Here is a 20,307-nt window from a genome sequence, read left to right on the forward strand (position 1 = left end):
TATTAAGCACGTATCCAATTCAGGGGTGGAGCTAGAGCTTAAACCTATAGCCAAATAATGACTCCAATTCTAAAAAACATGGGATGCTGTATAAAATGTAAATAATAACAGAATGCAATGATTTGCAAATCTTATAAACCTGTATTTCATTCACTGTAGAACAGAGAAAACATATCAACGCATCATTTTATTGTTTCATGTAAAATATTGGCTCATTTTGAATTTGATGGCAGCAACATGCCTCTAAAGAAGATAGGGCAACAAAAAGACTGGAAAAGTAAGAGGAACTAAAAAGAAGCAACTGGAGGAACATTTTGCATTTAGGTTGAGTGACAACAGGTTGTGATTGGATATAAAAAGACTATTAAGAAAAACATCTTAAAGTTTCACCAATCTATATAAAAACTGCATCTACAAAATTAAGGAGTAATTTAAGAAAAAATGTTCTTCAATGTAAAATTGTGCATTCTTTAATACTGTATCATTGACAGTACATGATATCATCGGAAGATTTTGAAAATCTGGAGAAATCTCTGTGTGCAAGGGACAAGGCCAAAAATCAATATTGGTTGCCTGTGATTTTCAGGCCCTCAGTGCACTAGATTTAAAACAGATATAATTCTTGAATAATTCTTGAATGAAACGGGCTCAGGAACTCGTTCAGAAAGAAATCATCGTCTGTGAACACGGTTCACCAGACTATCCAAAAATTTAGGTTAAAGCTAAAAAGAAGCCATATATGAACATGATCCAGAAATACTGCCTTTTTCTTTGGGCCAATTCTCACTTAAAATGGACTGGGCCAAAGTGGAAAACGTCTTCTGTGTTCGGACTAATTACAGTTTAAAATTCACTTTGAAAACATGGAAACTACATCATTTGGACTAAAAGTAGTAGCTGTACCATCTGGCTTGTAAACAGCACTCAGTTCAAGAGTATATAATTGCTTATGAAACTGACAGCTTTCACACTGGAAAGGTCGCATACAGTTTTTTAGAGTAACATGTACTCCCACTCCCACTCAGATGATATCCTTTTCAGAGAAGACCTTGCATAGTTCAGCAAGACAATGCTTTGATTTAATCCAAGGAACTTCTTGGTGTGAGTCGACAGTGTTTTTAAAAATTCAACCAAAATGTCTGGACCACAAATACACTAACATGTCTGCATTAATTTGCACAGAGCCCCACAAAATAGGGATCAGGTATCCTTAAAAGTATTTTTCTGCTATTACTAACATGATGCTTACAAATTATTTTTACATTCAAGGTGCAGCATGTGTGAACGTAAATGTCCTTGGCTTTGAAATACTCGTTTACTTATGTTTTTAAAATTGCAGATATAACTTGCTGTGATTTTAAACACAAGGGAATCTAGTTTAATTATTAAAGTTTCCCTAATGAAATGTTGTGTTTATTAAAAAACAGCTCTACATATCCAATATGTCTGTCTAACCAGGAAATGTTTGGCGCTTCCCCTCAGACATATTCCAAACTTCATTACCCATAATCCCGTGCAACAAAAGCCGCCCAAGCTGACGACGTGGCCAAGGCACAGACCGGGGCGATTCAAACGAGGCAGACAGGCTTTGTTTGTAGCTAGCTCATTGAGGTGGAATTCATATGCTTGCTGAAGTTTGTGTGAATCTTTTAATTCATCACTGAGTGTAACGATGTCCGGGAAAATCAAGAGCCGAAGTGCTGCAAACTCAGACTCGATAACCGGCGGTGTGTCCTGCGATGAGCGCATCTTGCGGGATTGTCATGAACTGTACACGGATCCTGACAGCGGTGAGTTGGCTGACGTACAACTCGTGGAACTGACAGCATCTCACCTGACGCCTGCACCTTTCACCTGTTTGATATTAAAGTTGATAAAACAAACTCTTTGCTGCACCGCGGGGTAGCTAGCTAACTTTGTACATAACGTTAGCCTTTCCCAAAGCACGGGGAGCTAACCGTTAGCTGAGTTAGCTAGTGAGGATTTTATATTTGCTGACGATGCGACTGTCAACATTAATGCTGGTTAAATCAGTCACCCACTGGTGTGACACTCTGTTTGTTATTAATAAGTCAGTTGCATAGTTGTAATGTAACTTCTAATATAGGTTTACAAGGCACACTTCTGGATCTGGATCTATCTCCAGTATTGGCAGCACAGGGTTATCCTGTATATTGAGAACGTGTGCAACATTTCAGCACCAGATCTGCCAGTTGACTCATACATCTCGCTGATATATCTCAAAGATAATGACGAGACAAAATGCCAAGTGAAAAAATGGGAATGATGAGAGAAAGAAGACTATCACCTAGCGAAATGGCTTCCTTTGAGTAGTTGAGAACTTTGATATTGTCCTTTACATGCCAAATGTCACTTATCATTTAGATCTGCTCATCCCAACACAGCACCATGATTTTTCTCCTTTCCTACAGAAGCTAATAAACCATCTGTGTCCTACTCTCTGTTATATTCAGGGTTGATCACAGTGGCCGAATCGGTTAGTGTGAAGTTGCTGCCGCCCAGAAAAAAGATCACAGTGCTGCTGATGGGGAACCACTCTGCTGGGAAAAGCTCCTTCATCAACTGGTAAATATATACTATGGATAAATATTTGCACAAGTGCAAATAGGTGGCAGATTATTAACCACTTATCCAACTGACAAAGTAATGGAAATCTGGTGTCTGGGATGAGGAGACTTCTGTGTTAAATCTATGCCGTAGGTACGCGTAACCGCAAAATCCTTCCGCAACCCTACACCTTCAGGACTCATAGATGTTAGCAATTTCCTGGAAGGAGATTGTCCCAACCATTAAAATAGATATTAGGGAATGTGAAAAAATGGAGGAACTTGACGGGCAAATATGTTTAAAACTGAAAATTGGAAGTAGGACTCAGGAGGGACAAAGTCTCAGGTGTTTCTGTTGTGGCATCCACTGCATATAAAACACCGGGACACAACCGCATAACCTAATATAAAGCATTGCAATCATTACCAATTGTAATGACAGCAATGGATTGCAGAAGTTTTAATCAGCTGTTAGAGGGAACCTGGTGTTCATCCTATTTCTTTCCTGATGGGGATGTTGTGCTTCATGATAACCATGTGCCCATGTATCGGTGCACAACTCAGAGTAAACTCAGTGCCAAGGAACAGGCACTGGAGGCCCTCATCAGACTAAAACCTGACCAAGGTGCCTGTTGGCTTTCCTTTAATTTGTTGCCCAGTTGCACAGCAGTCAGACTGAATAAAGCGCATGTGTGTATCCTCTGAAATTACCAGTATTTAAAGAGTTACAATTACTTCTAAATGTTCTCGGATCTTCATTTGACTCACGTCTGAATCTGAGTTGACTAAATTATCCTGTCCATCTTTATCAGTGTCTTTAGCATTCAGTTGCGCCCATCATTCTGGTTTTTATACACTATTCAGATTAGCAATAATCAAGATCTTTCTGTTCTTATTGTTCAGGTACGTGGAAGAGCACATCCAGCGCACTGGAGTAGCAATTGAGACCCAAGGCTTTAGCTTTGTTACAAGTGGACGCAAGAGAGAGTCTCTCACAGTAAGTGCTGCAGTCCATTTTCTGTTTTTGAGACAGGGCTATGGGTGTTTTCAAAAGGCACGTCTCATTCCCACCGTGAGCCATTTCATCTTTAAAATGTCAGCTGTCTGCTCCTCGTAACAGTGATTTATTACTGTGGACTAAAATGAGTTCGTCTTTTGTGGTTTCAATGTTCTTGGAGTACCTGATGTCCTTTTTTGCAAACTATCTGTGACAGATCTACTTCTGCTTTATTTATTTATTTATTTATTTTAGGGAAACGCCACCCTTCATCTGTATCCACACTTCAAACCTCTGCAGGAGTTTAAAGGTGAGAGATTTAATATGCCCAGAGATTTGCTATGGACAGTGTTTTGGCAGTTTGCCGTTTTATTGGAATTCATTTAAAATGATTTGTATGTACCAACAAACAAACAAAAAATGATTAAAGCGCCCAGTTGAATAGGAAGAGAAAACCTTTTAGAGTAGTAGTTCTTATTAATGCTAGGCACTCACTGTAACTGTGTTTCTGAATTCTTCCCCAGGTGTCTCAGAGTACTTGAGCACAGAGATCTGCACGTCTCGACAGAAACGGTTCAGCTTGGTGACGTTTGTTGATTCGCCAGGCTTGGTGGACGGCGATATGAAGTATCCGTTTGACGTGGACGAGGTCATCCTGTGGCTGGGTGGGTTTCTGCTGTTGTCTTGTGGTAGTTTTAAGCAATCTTCTTTTGGTAATGCAGAAGGAGAGCGGTAGCTCTGTGAAACCAAAGATACCTGAAACAAACAAAACTAAAAGCACACTCAATTTGGAGTCATTTAGATGCTTGTGGGCCTCTCCATTATAATGAATGATCAGTCAAGTTTTTATCTCTTCATTAGTACTTTTAATTTACCCTAGTGAGCTTTGTGAGTCAGCTTTGCGTGCTTCGACACATCTTTAAGCAGTTTAAGTTCTTAGTTTGACTAAATAACAGGGAAATAGAAAGAAATTCCACACTTGTTGGGATTACGACCCAGTTTATAATGCGATGAGAATAAATCCACAGGGTTTCCTCAGTAGTAAATAATGCCCCTTTTCACTGTCGCTCTCAGGTGATCTTTGTGACCTAATTCTGGTCTTCTTTGACCCCATGGGTCAGGCTCTGTGCAAGCGCACCCTCAACATTGTGGAGAGCCTGAATGAAAAGCATGGAGACCGGCTGCGGTTTTACCTGAGCAAGGCTGACGAGGCCGGAGGAGAGTCGGACAGACAGGTACGTATACTAGCAGCAGCTTCTGTAGGAGAGTCAACGCTTTGAACAAACAAAGTTACATCATTCTCTTTGTATTAGATAATTCCTTCCCACACTCTGCAGTGCAGTTTCTAAGTATGCTGACCCGGTGTGTTTTGCCAGTCTAGTGAATAAAAAAAACAACAACAAAAAACCCCCAAAACCTGCACTGGGTATGGAAAAATGATTGAGTGATGCTTTTGCTCATTAATCTTGCATTGAAGAACACCCCTCTGATTACTTTCAGGTTATTTTCTGTGTCACAAAGGTGGCTCCCTGTTCTGGAGCCTGGTTTAAAACTGTCTGAAGTGCCACATTTTCTTTCACCAAGGGATTTCTGTGAGTGCGACACAGATTCCCTGCCAAAGGGAACTGTTGTATATACGCAGCCTGTTGAGCCGTATCTTACCAAAGTTTGTTAATATCCATCAATACATTCATCCATCCAAAGAAAAGGAAACTGATAAATGTTTTTGTGGTTGATCCTCATATGCTGCAAAGTCTGTTTTACGCTGATGAAATTGTAGCTAATAGAGCACAGATTTCAGACTTGATGAGTATATTTGTAATTTCTAATTTCATTTCGATCTGTCCATAAACTAAAGGGATTTCCTAATTTGCAGTAAGATAATACTTGTTTAAACACGACATTGTGCAGTCACAGTATTCATGAGTAAGTGAATGGTGCATTTCTAACTTTGTTTGCATGACTAAATAACAGAAAAGCACCACATACAGTCGATAATCTCCTTATCAGTAGCAGAAAAATTGCATCTTTGTTCTGTCTCCTCCTGACTCCTGTGTCTTTTGTTACTGCTCTCTCAGAGGGTGATGATGCAGATTGTCCAGGAGCTCTGCAAGCGGCCCGGACTCAACAAGTGTGGGTTTGACATGCCCACCATCTACATTCCTAATCCAAATAAGGTAAAAGTGATTCTTTTATCTCATCTTTCTGCCTTCCTTACTCTTTCTACACACACACAATTCACCAGTTGTTATAGACTACTGTTTAGAAGAAAAACAATCCTCCTGTTTGTCTTCCTGCTGTCAGCCAAGCCGCTGCGTCAACCAGATTGAGGAGGTTTGTCGCACCATCGAGAAAACTATCAACCAGACGGTCCAAAACACGCTCAACTCTCTGGAGAGGGACTGTGAGCTCATTGTTGAGGCTATCGCAGACAAGCTCAGTAACGACAGGTAACACAGAGGAGACACTCACTTTGTAATTCACACTGCACTGACCACCTCCTCTGAAAGGCTACTTTCACCTGCTCCCTTATTCACAAGGTATTGCCACAGCAGGAGGTTCCTGACACTGTTTTTCTTGCACACGGTGCCCTTTTGGCCAATAATTTTAACATCGATTTAAGAGTTTGTGCGTTCACGCCTTTTAATAGCCATACATTGACCTTGAATTAAAGTGTAACCATAAAGATTGACGGGAATCCTTCAGTAGGAGTGCTCAGAGGAACGTGTGAGTCATATTTTTGTTTGGAATTGCCTTCGGAGAATAACCTGACCATCTGTTCACGCAGGCAGACCACTGTTGAGAACCGACGCGCACGCTGCAAGAGCTGCTTCCTGACTCTGCTGGGATTCAGCGTCCCTCTGGCTCTGATGGCGTTTCTGCTGCTGGGCGCTCTGTCCCAGGACCTGCTGGAGGCGGCTCTGGGCCGAGAGGGTACAGAGGCGCTCTCCCTCTACCTGGTCAGTGGCCAAGCACGCTCGTCATTCATAGTTGAAACTGTTGCATATGGTCTTCACATAAGGCTGCTCTTGTGTCGTGCAGACGCCCGCGGTGAAAGTATTTGACTCCCTGTCTGTGGAGCAGCGGCTTTATGGCTGCGCTGGGCTGGTGCTTCTGTCCTTCCTCCTGCTCATTATTGCACGCTTCATCTTCAGGTAGGAAGTTTCGCAGTGTCATCACAGCCTTTTAGACGTTTTCATCCATCAGTACCCGAGGCACTTGCATGTCCTCATGTTATTTGTTCACTGCGAACCTCATCACACTTCTCCCTTTGATTCTTTGCAGAACTCAACCCACTCTATCGACCAAACAGAAAAGGCAGCTGCAGGAGAAGCTGGAGTACGTGCAGGAGGTGGTCAAGACCAAAAAGGTAGTGTGTATGTGTGCGGATAGGGATGCACTGATCAGATATCAGTTTGCTGACCGCTCCAACCACACTAAGCCTAAGCAAAGAAATCTGTACGGGTGCCAGAACTGAAAAAAGTTGGATCTTTGCATCCCTGTATGAGTGTGACTGCTTCTGCTGGCATGAAGTGGATTATTTTGGGATTTTAATGGTTGATTCTCTTCCTGTAGAAAAAGCTGTATGAAGACTACCTACGCCAGAGCGTCAGCGATCACGACATGGGCTTGTAGAGACGCATGCATGCAGATATCCCCACTGTCACGAAGGACTAGACGATCACTTTTCCAAGATTCCACACCAGCCGCCGTGCTCTGCAGACCTCTTGGTGGTGAACCATCCAAGTTCTGGTGCTGTGAACTGTAAAGCCACTTTACCCATTTAGATGATGTTATCTCTGTTATATTAAAAAAAGCTGTTAAACCACACACTACCTGCAGATGAAATGAGCTTTTGTTACTGATGACTTCTTTGTAAACATTTTATATACACATATCGGTGCCTCTTCTCTGAAATGATTTCAGGCTTATACCACTTTAAGATATTTAAACATTTCCAAACTATTTATAATATTTCTGTATGAGACCTAAAGCGCTGTTTTGTGTGAGTCACTTTCTATGAGCTACTGTTTCTGAGGACCTTTACCAGAGTTTTTTACAGTGCTTGTGACTCGTTAATGAATCCATTTCCCATCATGAATGTCTGCAGGTTGTGTAGGTTGGCTCATATGTAGAATATCCAGATGTCTGCACGCATCTTGATGCTGCAGTAAGAAGTGTTACCTGTGACCAATCAAACCTTTTGTATTTTCTTTCTACATTGTGAACATGTTTTAAACTTGAATAAATAAAAAAGCAATGTTCAATACATTAATGGATGATACTTTTTTTTACTTTACTTTTCTTCTTAAGCGTAAGGTTTAAGGATTTTATGTAATATTGTGACATGTTAGTGTTTTAAAGCTTTTTTCCTTGTGAACTTGAAGTTTGGACACAGATGATCTCTGTTTACAGTCCCAGTTTCTATTGAATGGAAGTCAGGATATGATGTCGTGTCTCGGTTTTGAATGTTTTGTTTTTGTAAGAACCTGTGAACAACAGTGCCAGTTATAAAACATCATCGCAACAAAACCACATCAGGATTCCAGATAAATACACCATAGACTTGTGTGGTATCAGCATTTTAAGTGGTTTCCAGCTTGTTTTTCTAGTATTTGTTTTTTTTTTTTTTTAATAAAAGCAAAAACAGGAAACTACCACGGGATATTTCCTGTTCAGTTATGCTTTTGGTACCCAAAGGAAACAGGTGCTAGGAGACCAGAGTGCAAAGTTTTGCTCAGAAAATGTAATTTCCTCTTTTTAAAAGGTTAACCATTGGTTTGACCTGTGAATGCCACTTCGTCAGTGTAAAATAGTTTCTTGCAATCGTATGAATGCCTCATGATCTAACGGTGAATATGTTTCTGTTGCTTCCTGACATAATGTATGTCAATAAGTACATTGTAAGCCTTTCAAAAGAAGTCTAGTGTTACCATTTTGGGTCGTAGTCTTATTCTTTCGGTTGTTCCCTTTAGGCCTGCCTCCTCATCCTACCCCTAGTATCTTCCTCCTCAGTTACGCCAACCCCCTGCATATTGCTTCTTTCCTTCTGTCAAAAATCACCCTGACACATCTCCACCCACTCCACCCTGCCTGCACTTCTTCACTTCTCTCCTGTACTGTCAGCTGCTTTGGATGGTTGACCCCACGTATTAAAAATCATCCACCATCACTACAGTATCTCTGCTCCTCACAGCTTCATCGCTACACCACGTTAAAAAAGTATTTGCTCCCCTTTCTGATTTTTTTCTTCATATTTGTGACATTTAAAGGTTTCAGATCATTAAAATCAGATCAATCAGAAAATAAAACAGCTGAGGAAGAAAATCGTTGATATCTGTCAGTCTGGAAAGACCCAAAGACTTCTGGGAAAATATTCTGTGGACTAACAAGTTGAAAGTTGAACTTTTCTAGAAGGTTTGAGTCCTGATGGATTTGTGTAAAACTGACAGAGTATTTCATCGAAGCTGTGGCGTATTTGGTTATGGAGCAGGACTACAGTGTATTTACCAATACAGGTGTAAACCAAAGGTATTCTATTTTTTTTTAATTCGCCTACAAAGATCAGCAATCACCTGTTTATTTTCATTTCACTCATTTGAGTCTTTTCTGTAAGCACACCTGGTTTTTTGGTTTGACTTTGGTTAACTAACATTACCAGTATCCCTCCAGCAGAGGGTATACTTATTTTGTATAAACTCTGATTCATTTTTATAGTCACACTTACATTGTATTTTTTCCTATTTCTACATAAAATGAATCAGATACTCCCACGGTGGCTTTTGCAGCTAAAAAAATACATTTTTGTGAGATTAAAAGGAGCATTTAATCACCTCCAAATAAAGTTGTCTAAGTCAGTTTGTTAAGACAATAAAGAGATAATAATCTTAATTAATATAATAAGTAATCTGTGTTTGATGATATTCTTGCATATGGACTGAAATGTGGATCAAGCTATGGTTCACTGATCTCCAGGGTCATAAGCCCGGGCATATCAGGATGTACAGTAAAATCTCCAGGGAGGAAGCAGCAGTAATAAAACTCAAACCTGAGCACCACGACATCTTGATATTAATGCGCATTTAAAAAAAACCATCCGAACTAACAGACTAAACACTGGAGGCAAACAGGGACAGGCATCTATGCACAGGAAGGAGGTTGACGTGTTTTCCGCAGGCTTAGACCGGGGAAAGTTGTTTCCTGAAGTTGACGCTGTGCTTATCATTTCCACACTCAAGTCCTGCTGCTTGCACAAAAATGATCAAGACGGATTTACCACTGTTTTGATTAGCTTTTCTTCCCCCCTCCCCTGACATCCCTTCCTCTTCTGATGATGGAGCTGCCAGACGAGAAGATGAGCTCCAAGAATGAAGACACAGGTAATTAAAAAACAAACAAAACTTTAATTTGCTTCACAGCTAGCTACTATCACCACATTCACCATCAGGGTAAGCTACGAGGCGACACTGGCCGCTTTTCCGCTTTAAACGTAGTTAAGTATTCATTTTAACTTGTTGCTTGTCTTCAGCCGGAACCTGCTGTTGTTGAAGGGGCGCTGGGGAACGTAGCCGGGAGACGGCCTGTTAGCATTACTGCCCATAGAAATGAACGGACGATGCTAACCGCTGGCTAGCTCTGTATTAACGTTTACTTTTCTCCTCGAAAAAAGAGGGAAAGTGGGTTTTAATGTTGTTTAGTTGCCACTTCAATCATACACATTGGTGTTATTGCAGCATTAGGGCTAAAACCACTAGGTAATTTATGACAAATGGTAAATATAACAATGATTATAGCACTGAAAATGTAACTGAAAGTAAAAGAAGCCTTCATTAGCTGGCATTTTGTTAAAGTAGTCGTATTATCCAGTGCACACAATGTCACTGAAATATTATTACTTGCATTAAAGCATGAGTTTACCTTTCAGGTGATTTAATAAATAGTAGGAGGCAGCAGTGCACAGGCTGTTTTGCATTACAAAGTCACATAGATGTGGTGATGAACAGCGTGCGTGCCCTTGGAAAGGGCGTCGTGCGGAATGAAGTTCACATGAATGTACACCCATCTCCTGGTGTCCTTGAATGCAGCATTTGAGTAAGTTTACAAATCACCTTGTAGGTGTAGGGTAAGTAGTAAAGGTCAGTGCAACAAGTGCTTGCTGTAAATTTCTCAAGCAGCACAGGTGTCCTACAAATAACTGTAACCTGTATGAGATTGTCTAAAAGTAGCAAAGTATAAAGTTTCACTCGTCCCTTTTCCAATGGTGCTGTAAGTTACTGCAAATTTCGGTATCGATCCCAATACCAAGTAAGTACAGGGCCAGGAGTGATACTTTTAATTTATAAAGGAAGCTAATGTAGAGGGGAGGAATGTGTTGAGGTATATTTTTTTCATCCTCCCTCCTTTCAAATAAAAAATATACTGTAAACTGAAGCTGTCTTAGAGATTGTAGAGAAATGCTGCTCATTTTTTTTCAAAGTTATTAAATAAATACTTTTTAGGTTTGAGTTCCTGTGTGTGAAAGTGAGCAAGTTGTAGAAAGCAATTTAATACAAATAAAAGAATAAATGGTTAGACTGAAAGCTAAACTAATCAGTGATGTGGTCCAAGCCAGCCCCTTGGTCAAATCAGATGTTTTGTTGTTGATTTTATGTAAAAAGCCTGCAGCAAGACACTTTAAACATGTGTCTTCCTTCAGATGTTAATGCAAATATTTCATGAACTTAAATATACTGGTGTTTAGTACTGGAGTTTAGGTCTTTTACTGAGTACAACCACTTTGATTTCACAGATTTTACAGGTTACAGAAGGAGCCAAGTCCTGTAATTTTCAGACAATTTCAAGTTCTGAGATATTTTTAGGCTCAAACTATAGATTTCCAATAATGTGTAAGTCAGATATCTCTGCTGACTAGTTACTGTGGCCAGTTGGTTTTCACTTTCAGTTCCCTGATGGACTGAATGATTCGAATTCCAAATCTGTGCAGTGTTTCCTGTGTACTTCCACCCTATGCTGAACAGTTGTCAAAATACCCTTTTCATAAAATGCTTCTGCTTTTTTTTTTTTTGTTTGTTTCTTCAGACATTTGACCAAAGAGATAAGGTTTAACCCAATAGGTCCGGAGCAGCTGTGTCCAAATGACTCCAGCTTATGGAGATTTTTTGCATACTTCGGACATTGGCTTTTGTGACCGCGTCATAGATAAGGCTTCCTTTCCTCTTCCAGACCATGTTTTTCAGCTCTGTGTAGCAACAGTACAGCATAACCCACCCCTGTGTCAGCGAAACTTTCCTGGAAGTCATTATAGTCACGTCGAAGCTTTTCCTAATTAATAATAGTTGTCTGCATGAGATCGATCATCATTTACAGTTTTTTAAAATTTACAACAGCCAAAAAATGTCCATAAAATAACTAAGTGAAAACAAAGAATAGAACTTATTAGGGCTGTTGGCATTAACGCGTTAACGGTGACAGCGCTAGATCTTATCGATCAAATGATTGATTTTTGTGTGCTCGAGCTTTAGCTTATTACACCTGCGTTCATATAGCATTTTCTAAATGCCCATGCTTTTAGGACTAGATTCCAGAAAAACCAGAGAAACAAAAATAATTGAATAAATTCATAATTAAATTATGAAATTAAAAGATAAACAGCAGACCAAACAAATAGTGCATGAGCACACTCAGTTTTTGACTTGTTTACAACCTGATTTGTTTACAACAAGCAATCCTATTTGAGCTTTTGACCTAAATCAATTGAGCATGGATCAAGACATTATGAAACATGTAGTTTAAATGAATAGTCCATCAGCCGTTTCCTAACAAGGTTATTGTAGTTAATAAAGCTGAACAGAATACTCAAACTAGGAGGGGGAAAGCATTTTAGTCACTATAGATACGGAAATGTGGTCACATTTGTCTACACAAGCAAACTTGAAGGGTTAGGTACAGGGATGTTTATATTGTATGACTGTTTGTTTTGTGTGTGTATCCTCATGCACCTAGTAGCCCATGTTTGTTGAGTGTTAACACAAAGGTTAGAGCACACTTTATCAGTTCCTAATGACGCTACTTGACTTATTTTAATCTGTGGTGACTCAGCTGAAGGTTAATGAGCTCATGATTATCTGATATTATGTTAAAAAGCTGGTGTCTAAACTTTTGCACATCCTGTAAATTCTGCTTATTTTTCAGGATAATAAAAAAATGACTGAGTTAAGTTTATTATTTGCTAGCTGAAAGAGAAATATTCATTTCATTTCATTATTTTTTTTTAACCTCAGGTTTTGATTCAGAAAAATCAAAATTTCTAACTTATCTCAAATCTTTGCGTAAAGGTGTATCTCCAAATTTGAGATTTGAGCCCTGACATCCAACTGCTAAAACAGATTTTCTTCTGTTCAGAAAAGCGAAAGTATATAACTGTAATTTGACATGTTGATAAAAAATAATTGTTTTTAAATTTTTGTGAAACGGTAAGCTTGAAATTATGATTGATAACAACAATAATTATACTTTCAGTTAAAAGCTCAAACATATAATCCATTTCATTGGACTAACCGTTACAGAAACATAAACTGTTTTAGGGCAGCTGTTGCACAGACCTTTCATTGGCTGGTGATCTAATAAATTTGTTTAGCTCTAACTTAATAAAGGAAAAGCACAAAAATGTGATGTCCTGTCATTTTCAGAGACGAGCCTGCAGGCCCAGCTAGCAGACTGCAGAGCACAGGTCGAACACTGGCAGGGTGTGGCGACGATCTGTGAGTTGAGCAAACAGGAGGAACTGGCAGAGCTGCAAAAACAATGCGATCAAGAGATCCAGTCACTGCAGGAGGCTCTCAGAGGTCAGTGATTGTTGTGCGTTGGCCTGGCCTGGATTTCTTTGTGTGCACGGTGCAAAATATTGCATAAGCACAAAAGCCCAGTTTTTCCTTCGTCTTTTTTTAATCAAATCTCCAAAAAACTAAAACTGGACATCGTGGGTTTCCCATATAAATTTTTGAACAAGTTTAAATGTAGTTTCTGGCACTAATATTTATTCAGTAATTTGCTCCAAGGTAGAGCCAATAGCTTTAAGAAATATTGGACAAAAGTAGCGCAAATGGATGTATTTTTATGAATTTCTTTTTTTGAGTGTGATGAAAAACAGATTTTGTAATCGTGTTAATGTCCCAATAGATGAAAGCTGAACTCGCAGATTATCATTATGTGTTGTCACTTGTGTTTTCAGAGACAGCAGCTCAGTACGAGGCCAGGATAGCTGTTCTGCAGTCTCAACCTGTAGAGTGGAAGAGATCCAGTGGACCCCACATGGTCAGTGTGTGCCCGTGTTGCTTTTCCTCCAGGTGTCTTGGGCTCCCTTCATGTGATTTTTATACTTGTTAGATCAGTGGAAGGAAGGGAAGGGTGGATGCCGAACACGCGTCAGTCGTCAACAGTCTGACTGAGGACGAATCGGCGCCATCGACGCACAGCCATCCACCAGAGCTGGAGGCGGTGCCGGAGGGAGAAGGTGCTGCACTTACAACAGAAGGATATTTTTCACTAAGGAACTGTGACTCAGCCTCGTTGTCCTCTTTCTCCTTGGACACGCCGTCGCTGCCCAGAAAACACCACGCTCAGGACGACACTGACTCGCTGGTCTCCACGGGTACTTTGGTGCCTGAAGCCATTTACCTGCCACCAGCTGGCCACCGGCTGGTCACACACAGTGACTGGGACGCGCTCAATGCTCAGGTTTGGATTTAACCGTTTTTTAAATTATTCTGCATATTTGTTGCGCTACTTCTTCAAAAAGCCCCCTAAAATGCTGTGTAACAGCTCCAATGTGAGCAGATTTAATGTCTAAGTAGCTTCCAGTCAGCACCTGTGGTCTAATGACTTTGCATTGTGGCTTTTTCGGTCAGTTGTCAGAGCTGCGAGGGGAAGTGAGTCGCCTGCAGGCAGAGAAGGAGGAGCTGGAGAGAGAACTGGATACCCAGAGCAACCACACGCACAAACAGGTACAGGAACACGCTCTGACTGTGTGTGTCTGTATGTATGTACATATCTATATGCAGTGTTGGGACTAACGCGTTATTAAGTAACGCGTTACAGTAACTACGTTATTATTGTGGTAACGAGCACGGTAACTAGTTATTATGCCAAGACCGGGAACGCGTTACTCGTTACTGGGATTTAGATAGGCTCGTTACTCGTTACTTCGTGTGGTGGCTATCGCGGAGCTTCCACAGATTCAGTAACATTAGCAAGTGGTGGAAGCCAGCAGGTGGATGAAGGAAAGGGGACGCAGAAGGAAAAGAGACCCGAGGCGGCCGCCGGTCCAAGTGTGAACTGAACTTCAGGTAAGAAGTTATGACCTGCAGTCTCTCTGGGTCAGATATAAACCAAGTTTAGGTGGAGTTTATTTGTTGTGCTGACTTTTTCCGTACTGCGTGCTAGCTAGCATGACAGAGTTTCTATACAGCTGGGTGGTGCTATGAAGTTAATGATGTTGAACTTTATTTTGTTCATAAGTTATTAGAGTTGCCAACCGTCCCGTCTGGTATTCAGAGAAAATATTACGCGTTTCTTATTGAGGTGAAAAGGAACAGTTTGTCCCGTAATTCAGCTACAATGAAAAAGGCACAAAGCTGGAGTTATTCTGTGTTTACGCTGCACAGCTGCCTCTTCTTCTCTCATCCTCTGCCCCCTCCCTCTCCTGTTTCTACTTCAATCATGAAAACTGATCAGTGATCAGCTGATCGGCTCTCTTGTTTGTTTATCGCTCACTTTGCGCCGAAAGAGGAAACCAGCGGATGTCGCGCTAAACAACAGCAGCACTTTTAAGCTTGATCAGCTGTTGTTAGAATTTATTTAATATTAATTTCTAGTATCAGCTGATGTTTGCTGGAGCCACAGCTGCAAAAAAGCTGCTGGTCATGATATCGGTTTGTATATCTGGTGAGAGGGAAACATGAAGATGAAACCAGGAGATGTCCTTACTGAATCATCAGAGCTGAACAGGTGACATGAATGAGTTGAAGGGAAGTTATGAACTGTTTCTGAGAGACAAATAACCCCAGGATCCTTTTTTAGGTAGCTGACAGCTGGTAACTGTGCAGGGGCGGGTCTAGCAAAGTGTTGCCAGGGGGCAAGTAGGGCATTAACAGGGAAAGGGGGGCACAAAGAAATACTTTTCTTTCTTATTCTCATTTAAAATGTCTAGCTTTTAAAAAATAATTATCTATCAAACGATTGATAGATTGATGCATATATACCATCAAAACAGTGTACATCACTGTCACAGCAGTGTTTGTTTTCATTCAAAGGCTTTATGATTTTTCCTATAATGGTGGGCCGGTCTCTAGTCAAAATACCCGGGACGATTTTCAGTCCCAGTCCAGCCCTGTATGCAGCTCATCTGCAGTCTGGTGTTACCTACATCTTCCTATTCAGAAGGCAGAATTTCCGAGTTCTGAGTACAATCGAAAGCACCACAACTGCAGTTTTTGTGTTGGATGTAAAAGACGCACATGACACTGTGACGTAGGCTAGAATCATGGCAGCAGTCAATGACGGTCCAGGCGTGGGATTTCTCTCGTGGAAATATGCACATTATCTTTTCCTTTCTATTGGTAGGTGGCACAGTGCACTTGTGGCAAGTAAGCAAGCTAGAAGACTGGCAAAGTTATGGAAGCAACACATTAACAAGAGAATTCTGAGTCAAACCAAAGTTACTTTCCCTAGTAACTAGTTACTTTGAAAGTAACGAGTAACTTGAAGTAACTAGTAATGTAACTAAGTTACTATTTTAAAGTAACTTACCCAACACTGTCTATATGTGCATTAACGAGTGTATGTATATGTGTGATCTTAGGTATCAACGCTCCAGTCTCAGGTCCAGGCTTCAGAGTCTCTCCTCCAGGATTTGCAGAAATCTTTCAGCCAGTCACAGAATGCAGTCCAGAGCCGGCTGGTGAGTAACATGAAACACTCAAACAACATATAGTGAGCTGTAGATTTGCTGTTAGGTTGGTTTGGTCAACTTTTAACAGACCCAGGTGAGTTTTTTCCCTTTGTTTACAGTATTACACACTCAGCTACATATTTACTAAACAGAAATTAACTGGCAGCGTTCATTTCCATAAACAACTCAAGTGTACGATGACTCAATCATCCATCACACTCTAGACTCCAGTGCTTGTTTGTACCATTATCCATGAAGCGATGTGAATGTTATTAGGATGGCAGGTTCCAACTTACATTTGTTTGTTTGCTTTGCTTTTGGTCCAGGCGGAGTTGTCCCTTTCTCAGAGGAAGATGTGCAATGAGCTTTCCAGACTGAAAGGAGAAGAGGTTGAGGAGGATGTACCAGACACTGGCTCATCCTTCTCAGCAGCACTACATGTACAGTCTTTGAGTTTTTATTGCTTAGTTTGCTGCAGCAAGCAACACTTGAAACTCGATGATGTTTTTATTTTTAAACGTGAAATTCAGCACAGACAGTGAAATATTTTTAGGACGTTTATGGCATTTTACACACTCTCGAGAAGCTTGTCTGTCTGTTTGGAGTTCCTCTTTGTGAAGTAGTGGCTTTCCTTATTTAGAGTAGTTGTGGCAGATCAGTGGAAATATTTCAGACCTCTCACTTTCACTTCCGGCATTTTAAGATTGTAGAGAGAAGTTTAATTTTCTGGCAGAATAATAACTGTGTTTTTTTAATGTGTATAATTAGCAGAGGTGGTGGTCAGGTTGTATGTGTGCTAGCCCGTATGCATTAAGACGTTTAATGTTTGCTTTTTGATGGCGTCAGTGTGACTTCATTTTTTAAAACTCTAACCTGCAGGGGGCGCACTGTGAAGAGCGCCTTCGCATTGAGATAGTCAACCTGAGGGAGCAGCTGGACACACGGACAGAGGAGAGCGGTCTGTGGATTATTTTATTACCTGTTGAATCTGCTGTGTTGCCTTTCTTGTACTTAAAGTTTTTTTTCCATTCTCCATCTGCTTCCTTCTACTTGAAACTGATGTCATCAGAAGTTTTAGAGGGTGAGTGACCAGCTTATAGCTTTAGATTAGTAGGTATTTGTATTTGTATTTTATTATACGTATTTTTTTTAATGTGCAGTGCAGTTTTCCAGTCTGAAGACCGAGACAGAGAAGATCCACGCTCAGAGGGAGCAGTTGCAGGCTGAGCTGCTGGCGTGCCGCACTGAACTGGAAGCCCTCCGGGTGGCGCTCTCTCATGTGCAAAGCACCAACAAGATCCTCAGCAGTGAGAAAGTAATTGCAGCCTGCTTTTAGATCTATAAGCTTTGTTGTTCTTTTGGTGGTTTGTTTTCATTTTCAGCATTCACCATTAGGAGCTTCCTTTTTTTTTTTTAAGTTGAGAAATATTAAAGTCAAACAAACAGGGATTTCATGTAACTGTTATTTCTGTGTTTGTCAGGCAACTCTGAACCAGCAGTGTCTGGAACTGCGGAGCCAGGTGATCAGCCTGCGCTCTCAGGTCGACACCAGCCAGGCTGTGCAGCGAGACTTCGTTGAGCTCTCCCAGTCACTGCAGGTAAGAAACAACCATCAGTGGTCAGCTTAATCTGCCAGGATCAGTTGGGGAGGGAGACGGGACAAAAAAACCACACTGTGGCGGAGAACCAGAGATGAATAATGACTAATGATTACATGCAGAGATGTGTATAAACGGAGCGTGAAAAAGGTGAGTGAAGAAGAAACACTGTGCACAGTGCATCATGGGAAGCCCCCAGCAGCCTAGAAATTTTGCAGCAAAACTAAAAGAATGCTGAGAGTCACCTGATCCAGCCCTAACTGTATGTAGAGATGATTTAAAATCAATTCTGGATTTAACAGTGAGCCAATGAAGAGAAGCCAGTTTGGGCGAAGGACTCCCTTTCTAGTTCCTTTCAGTACTTTTGCTGCAGTGTTTTGGATCAGTCATAGCCTTTTCAGGATGTTTTTAAAGGACATCCTGATAATAATGAATTACAGTAGTCCAGCCTTGAAGTAATAAATGCATAAACTAGTTTTTCAGCGTCACTCTGGGACAAGATGTTTCTAGTTTTAGAGATATTGTACAGATGCACGAAAGCAGTGTTACATATTTGTTTAATAAGCGCACTGAAGGACATCCTGGTCAAAAAGTGCTTCGTCACAGTGTAACCGGAGGCTGATGAATTATCTGGTTAGACACCATGTTTCTGTGGTGATCTGTCTTATCTAAGAATAACAGGAAAACTGTTTACATCAGGATGCTGCACATCATCGACTTGCTGATTTTTATCTGCCTACTTATCTCCCCTTTAAGGTGAAGCTGGAGTTAATTCGGCAGGCAGAGAGTCTGGAGCAAGTCAAGGAAATCCTGGAAGAGGGACATGGTGAAGATAACTCCCCACCTGTGGATACCCCTTGAAATGCATTGGAACCAAAGAGATGAAACATCCCAAGAGTGACCAAGAAAGCTAACCATGGCTACATGAAACACAGAAGATCTGATGGAGTGACTGCTGGAACGATGCTGCTAGCACTCATGCTGCGACACTGGAAATACTCCTAAACGGAAACATTAGGTCTCGGGGAGGTTGGATTGGTGTCAATGAAGGAAAGTGGTGCTTAATGACCAAAGCAAAGTCTTCTCACACTCGCTCATGGTTTTTCTTTTTTTCCTTATGCCTAGTAACACATTTATTCCTGTACAAAGACATTTGTAAATATTCTGTGTTTGTATATCTGACACGACTCCAGTAAAACACTCAGGGGTCCAACACTATCAGTAATTAATATGCAACTTATCAATATTTTTGCATCTCTGTGAATAAGGACCTCTCTTGGCAGTGGATCGGGTGCAATAATGAACTGACGCCACTAAATCTGCAGCATTTAGATGTGACTTTTAATACTTATAAGGATGAATTTGCTCAGCGTTAACATTCCTGTTTTCACTAAAACCATATTAGCTTTTAGACTCAACATTCTGGGTTTTATGATTAGGAGAGTGTCAGTAAAGAAATATTAACGTGTAACTTTGACCATTTTATTTGGTGCGACTGCACATTAGAAACTGATGGCAGGTTGTCACATCTTTTACATTTAAGTTTATAATTAAATCATGTGGTTGAGTTTCTTAACCCTTGGCTTCAGAGCAAGTTTACTGGAAACTGAATGATGCATATCAGCTTGTTACACAGTGTAACTGCACACAATGCAGTAGGTTAGGATTTAAAATGTGATTTAATGTATTTGGAAGTTGTTGCTGCTCTTGAAATTGAAGCTAAACCTTCATCTCTACAGGAAAATCCCAGATACTCCAACAAAGATCAGATAATACTGTGACTTGTTTTATTGTATTAATGACAGCACAGCCAGAGTCACAGCCCAGTCTCTATCCTACACTTACACTTAATCAGATAACTATGTAAACCATCTGTGTATTTTAAAACTGTGGAGTATTACCTGACAATGATTACACTTCCTTGAACTGGATATTTGGTTACTCGAACATCCTGGCTGTGCCGGAAGCCCTTTGCTCCTAAATGTTAAGTCAGCAGGTTTCCCAGATTGATGCCACCCTGTTGTCTTTTAAACACTGACCACATTATTATTTCTGTTGTGCTTTATAACAACCTGTGCAAAAAATAAATGTCGCCACTGGGAAGCGAGGCATGTCCTAAAGCTACCAGAGTGCTTGGCTGTCTGTACCTTTTACATCGCGGGCCACATACAGCCCACTTAGATCTTACTGCAAGTG

The 20,307-nt window shown here is 40.7% G+C and overlaps 2 protein-coding genes across 3 annotated transcripts; both read left to right on the forward strand.

The window, feature by feature from the left end:
- The first annotated feature begins 1,482 nt into the window (after positions 1-1,482).
- LOC113021011 (uncharacterized) lies at positions 1,483-7,836 on the forward strand. The gene is made up of 12 exons (XM_026165383.2): positions 1,483-1,790; positions 2,475-2,586; positions 3,471-3,564; positions 3,820-3,874; positions 4,089-4,229; positions 4,639-4,799; positions 5,643-5,741; positions 5,869-6,014; positions 6,353-6,524; positions 6,607-6,719; positions 6,850-6,934; positions 7,141-7,836. Exons 1-12 carry the CDS (start codon positions 1,673-1,675, stop codon positions 7,198-7,200), a joined length of 1,356 nt encoding a protein of 451 aa, XP_026021168.1. The 5' UTR covers positions 1,483-1,672; the 3' UTR covers positions 7,201-7,836.
- A 1,892-nt stretch (positions 7,837-9,728) lies between these two features.
- On the forward strand, positions 9,729-20,231 carry rabep2 (rabaptin, RAB GTPase binding effector protein 2). Of its 2 annotated transcripts, XM_026165382.2 has the most exons (12): positions 9,729-9,944; positions 13,254-13,409; positions 13,796-13,878; positions 13,951-14,301; positions 14,472-14,567; positions 16,424-16,522; positions 16,840-16,953; positions 17,393-17,471; positions 17,583-17,594; positions 17,674-17,828; positions 17,995-18,111; positions 18,868-20,231. In XM_026165382.2, exons 1-12 carry the CDS (start codon positions 9,896-9,898, stop codon positions 18,970-18,972), a joined length of 1,416 nt encoding a protein of 471 aa, XP_026021167.2. In that variant the 5' UTR covers positions 9,729-9,895; the 3' UTR covers positions 18,973-20,231. The 2 variants fall into 2 exon arrangements, with proteins under 2 accessions (XP_026021167.2, XP_080156525.1); XM_080300399.1 differs by having other exon boundaries at positions 17,393-17,594.
- The last annotated feature ends 76 nt before the right edge of the window (positions 20,232-20,307 follow it).

This window comes from Astatotilapia calliptera, chromosome 4 (assembly GCF_964374335.1).
Source record: "Astatotilapia calliptera chromosome 4, fAstCal68.1, whole genome shotgun sequence".
Taxonomy (NCBI): domain Eukaryota; kingdom Metazoa; phylum Chordata; class Actinopteri; order Cichliformes; family Cichlidae; genus Astatotilapia; species Astatotilapia calliptera.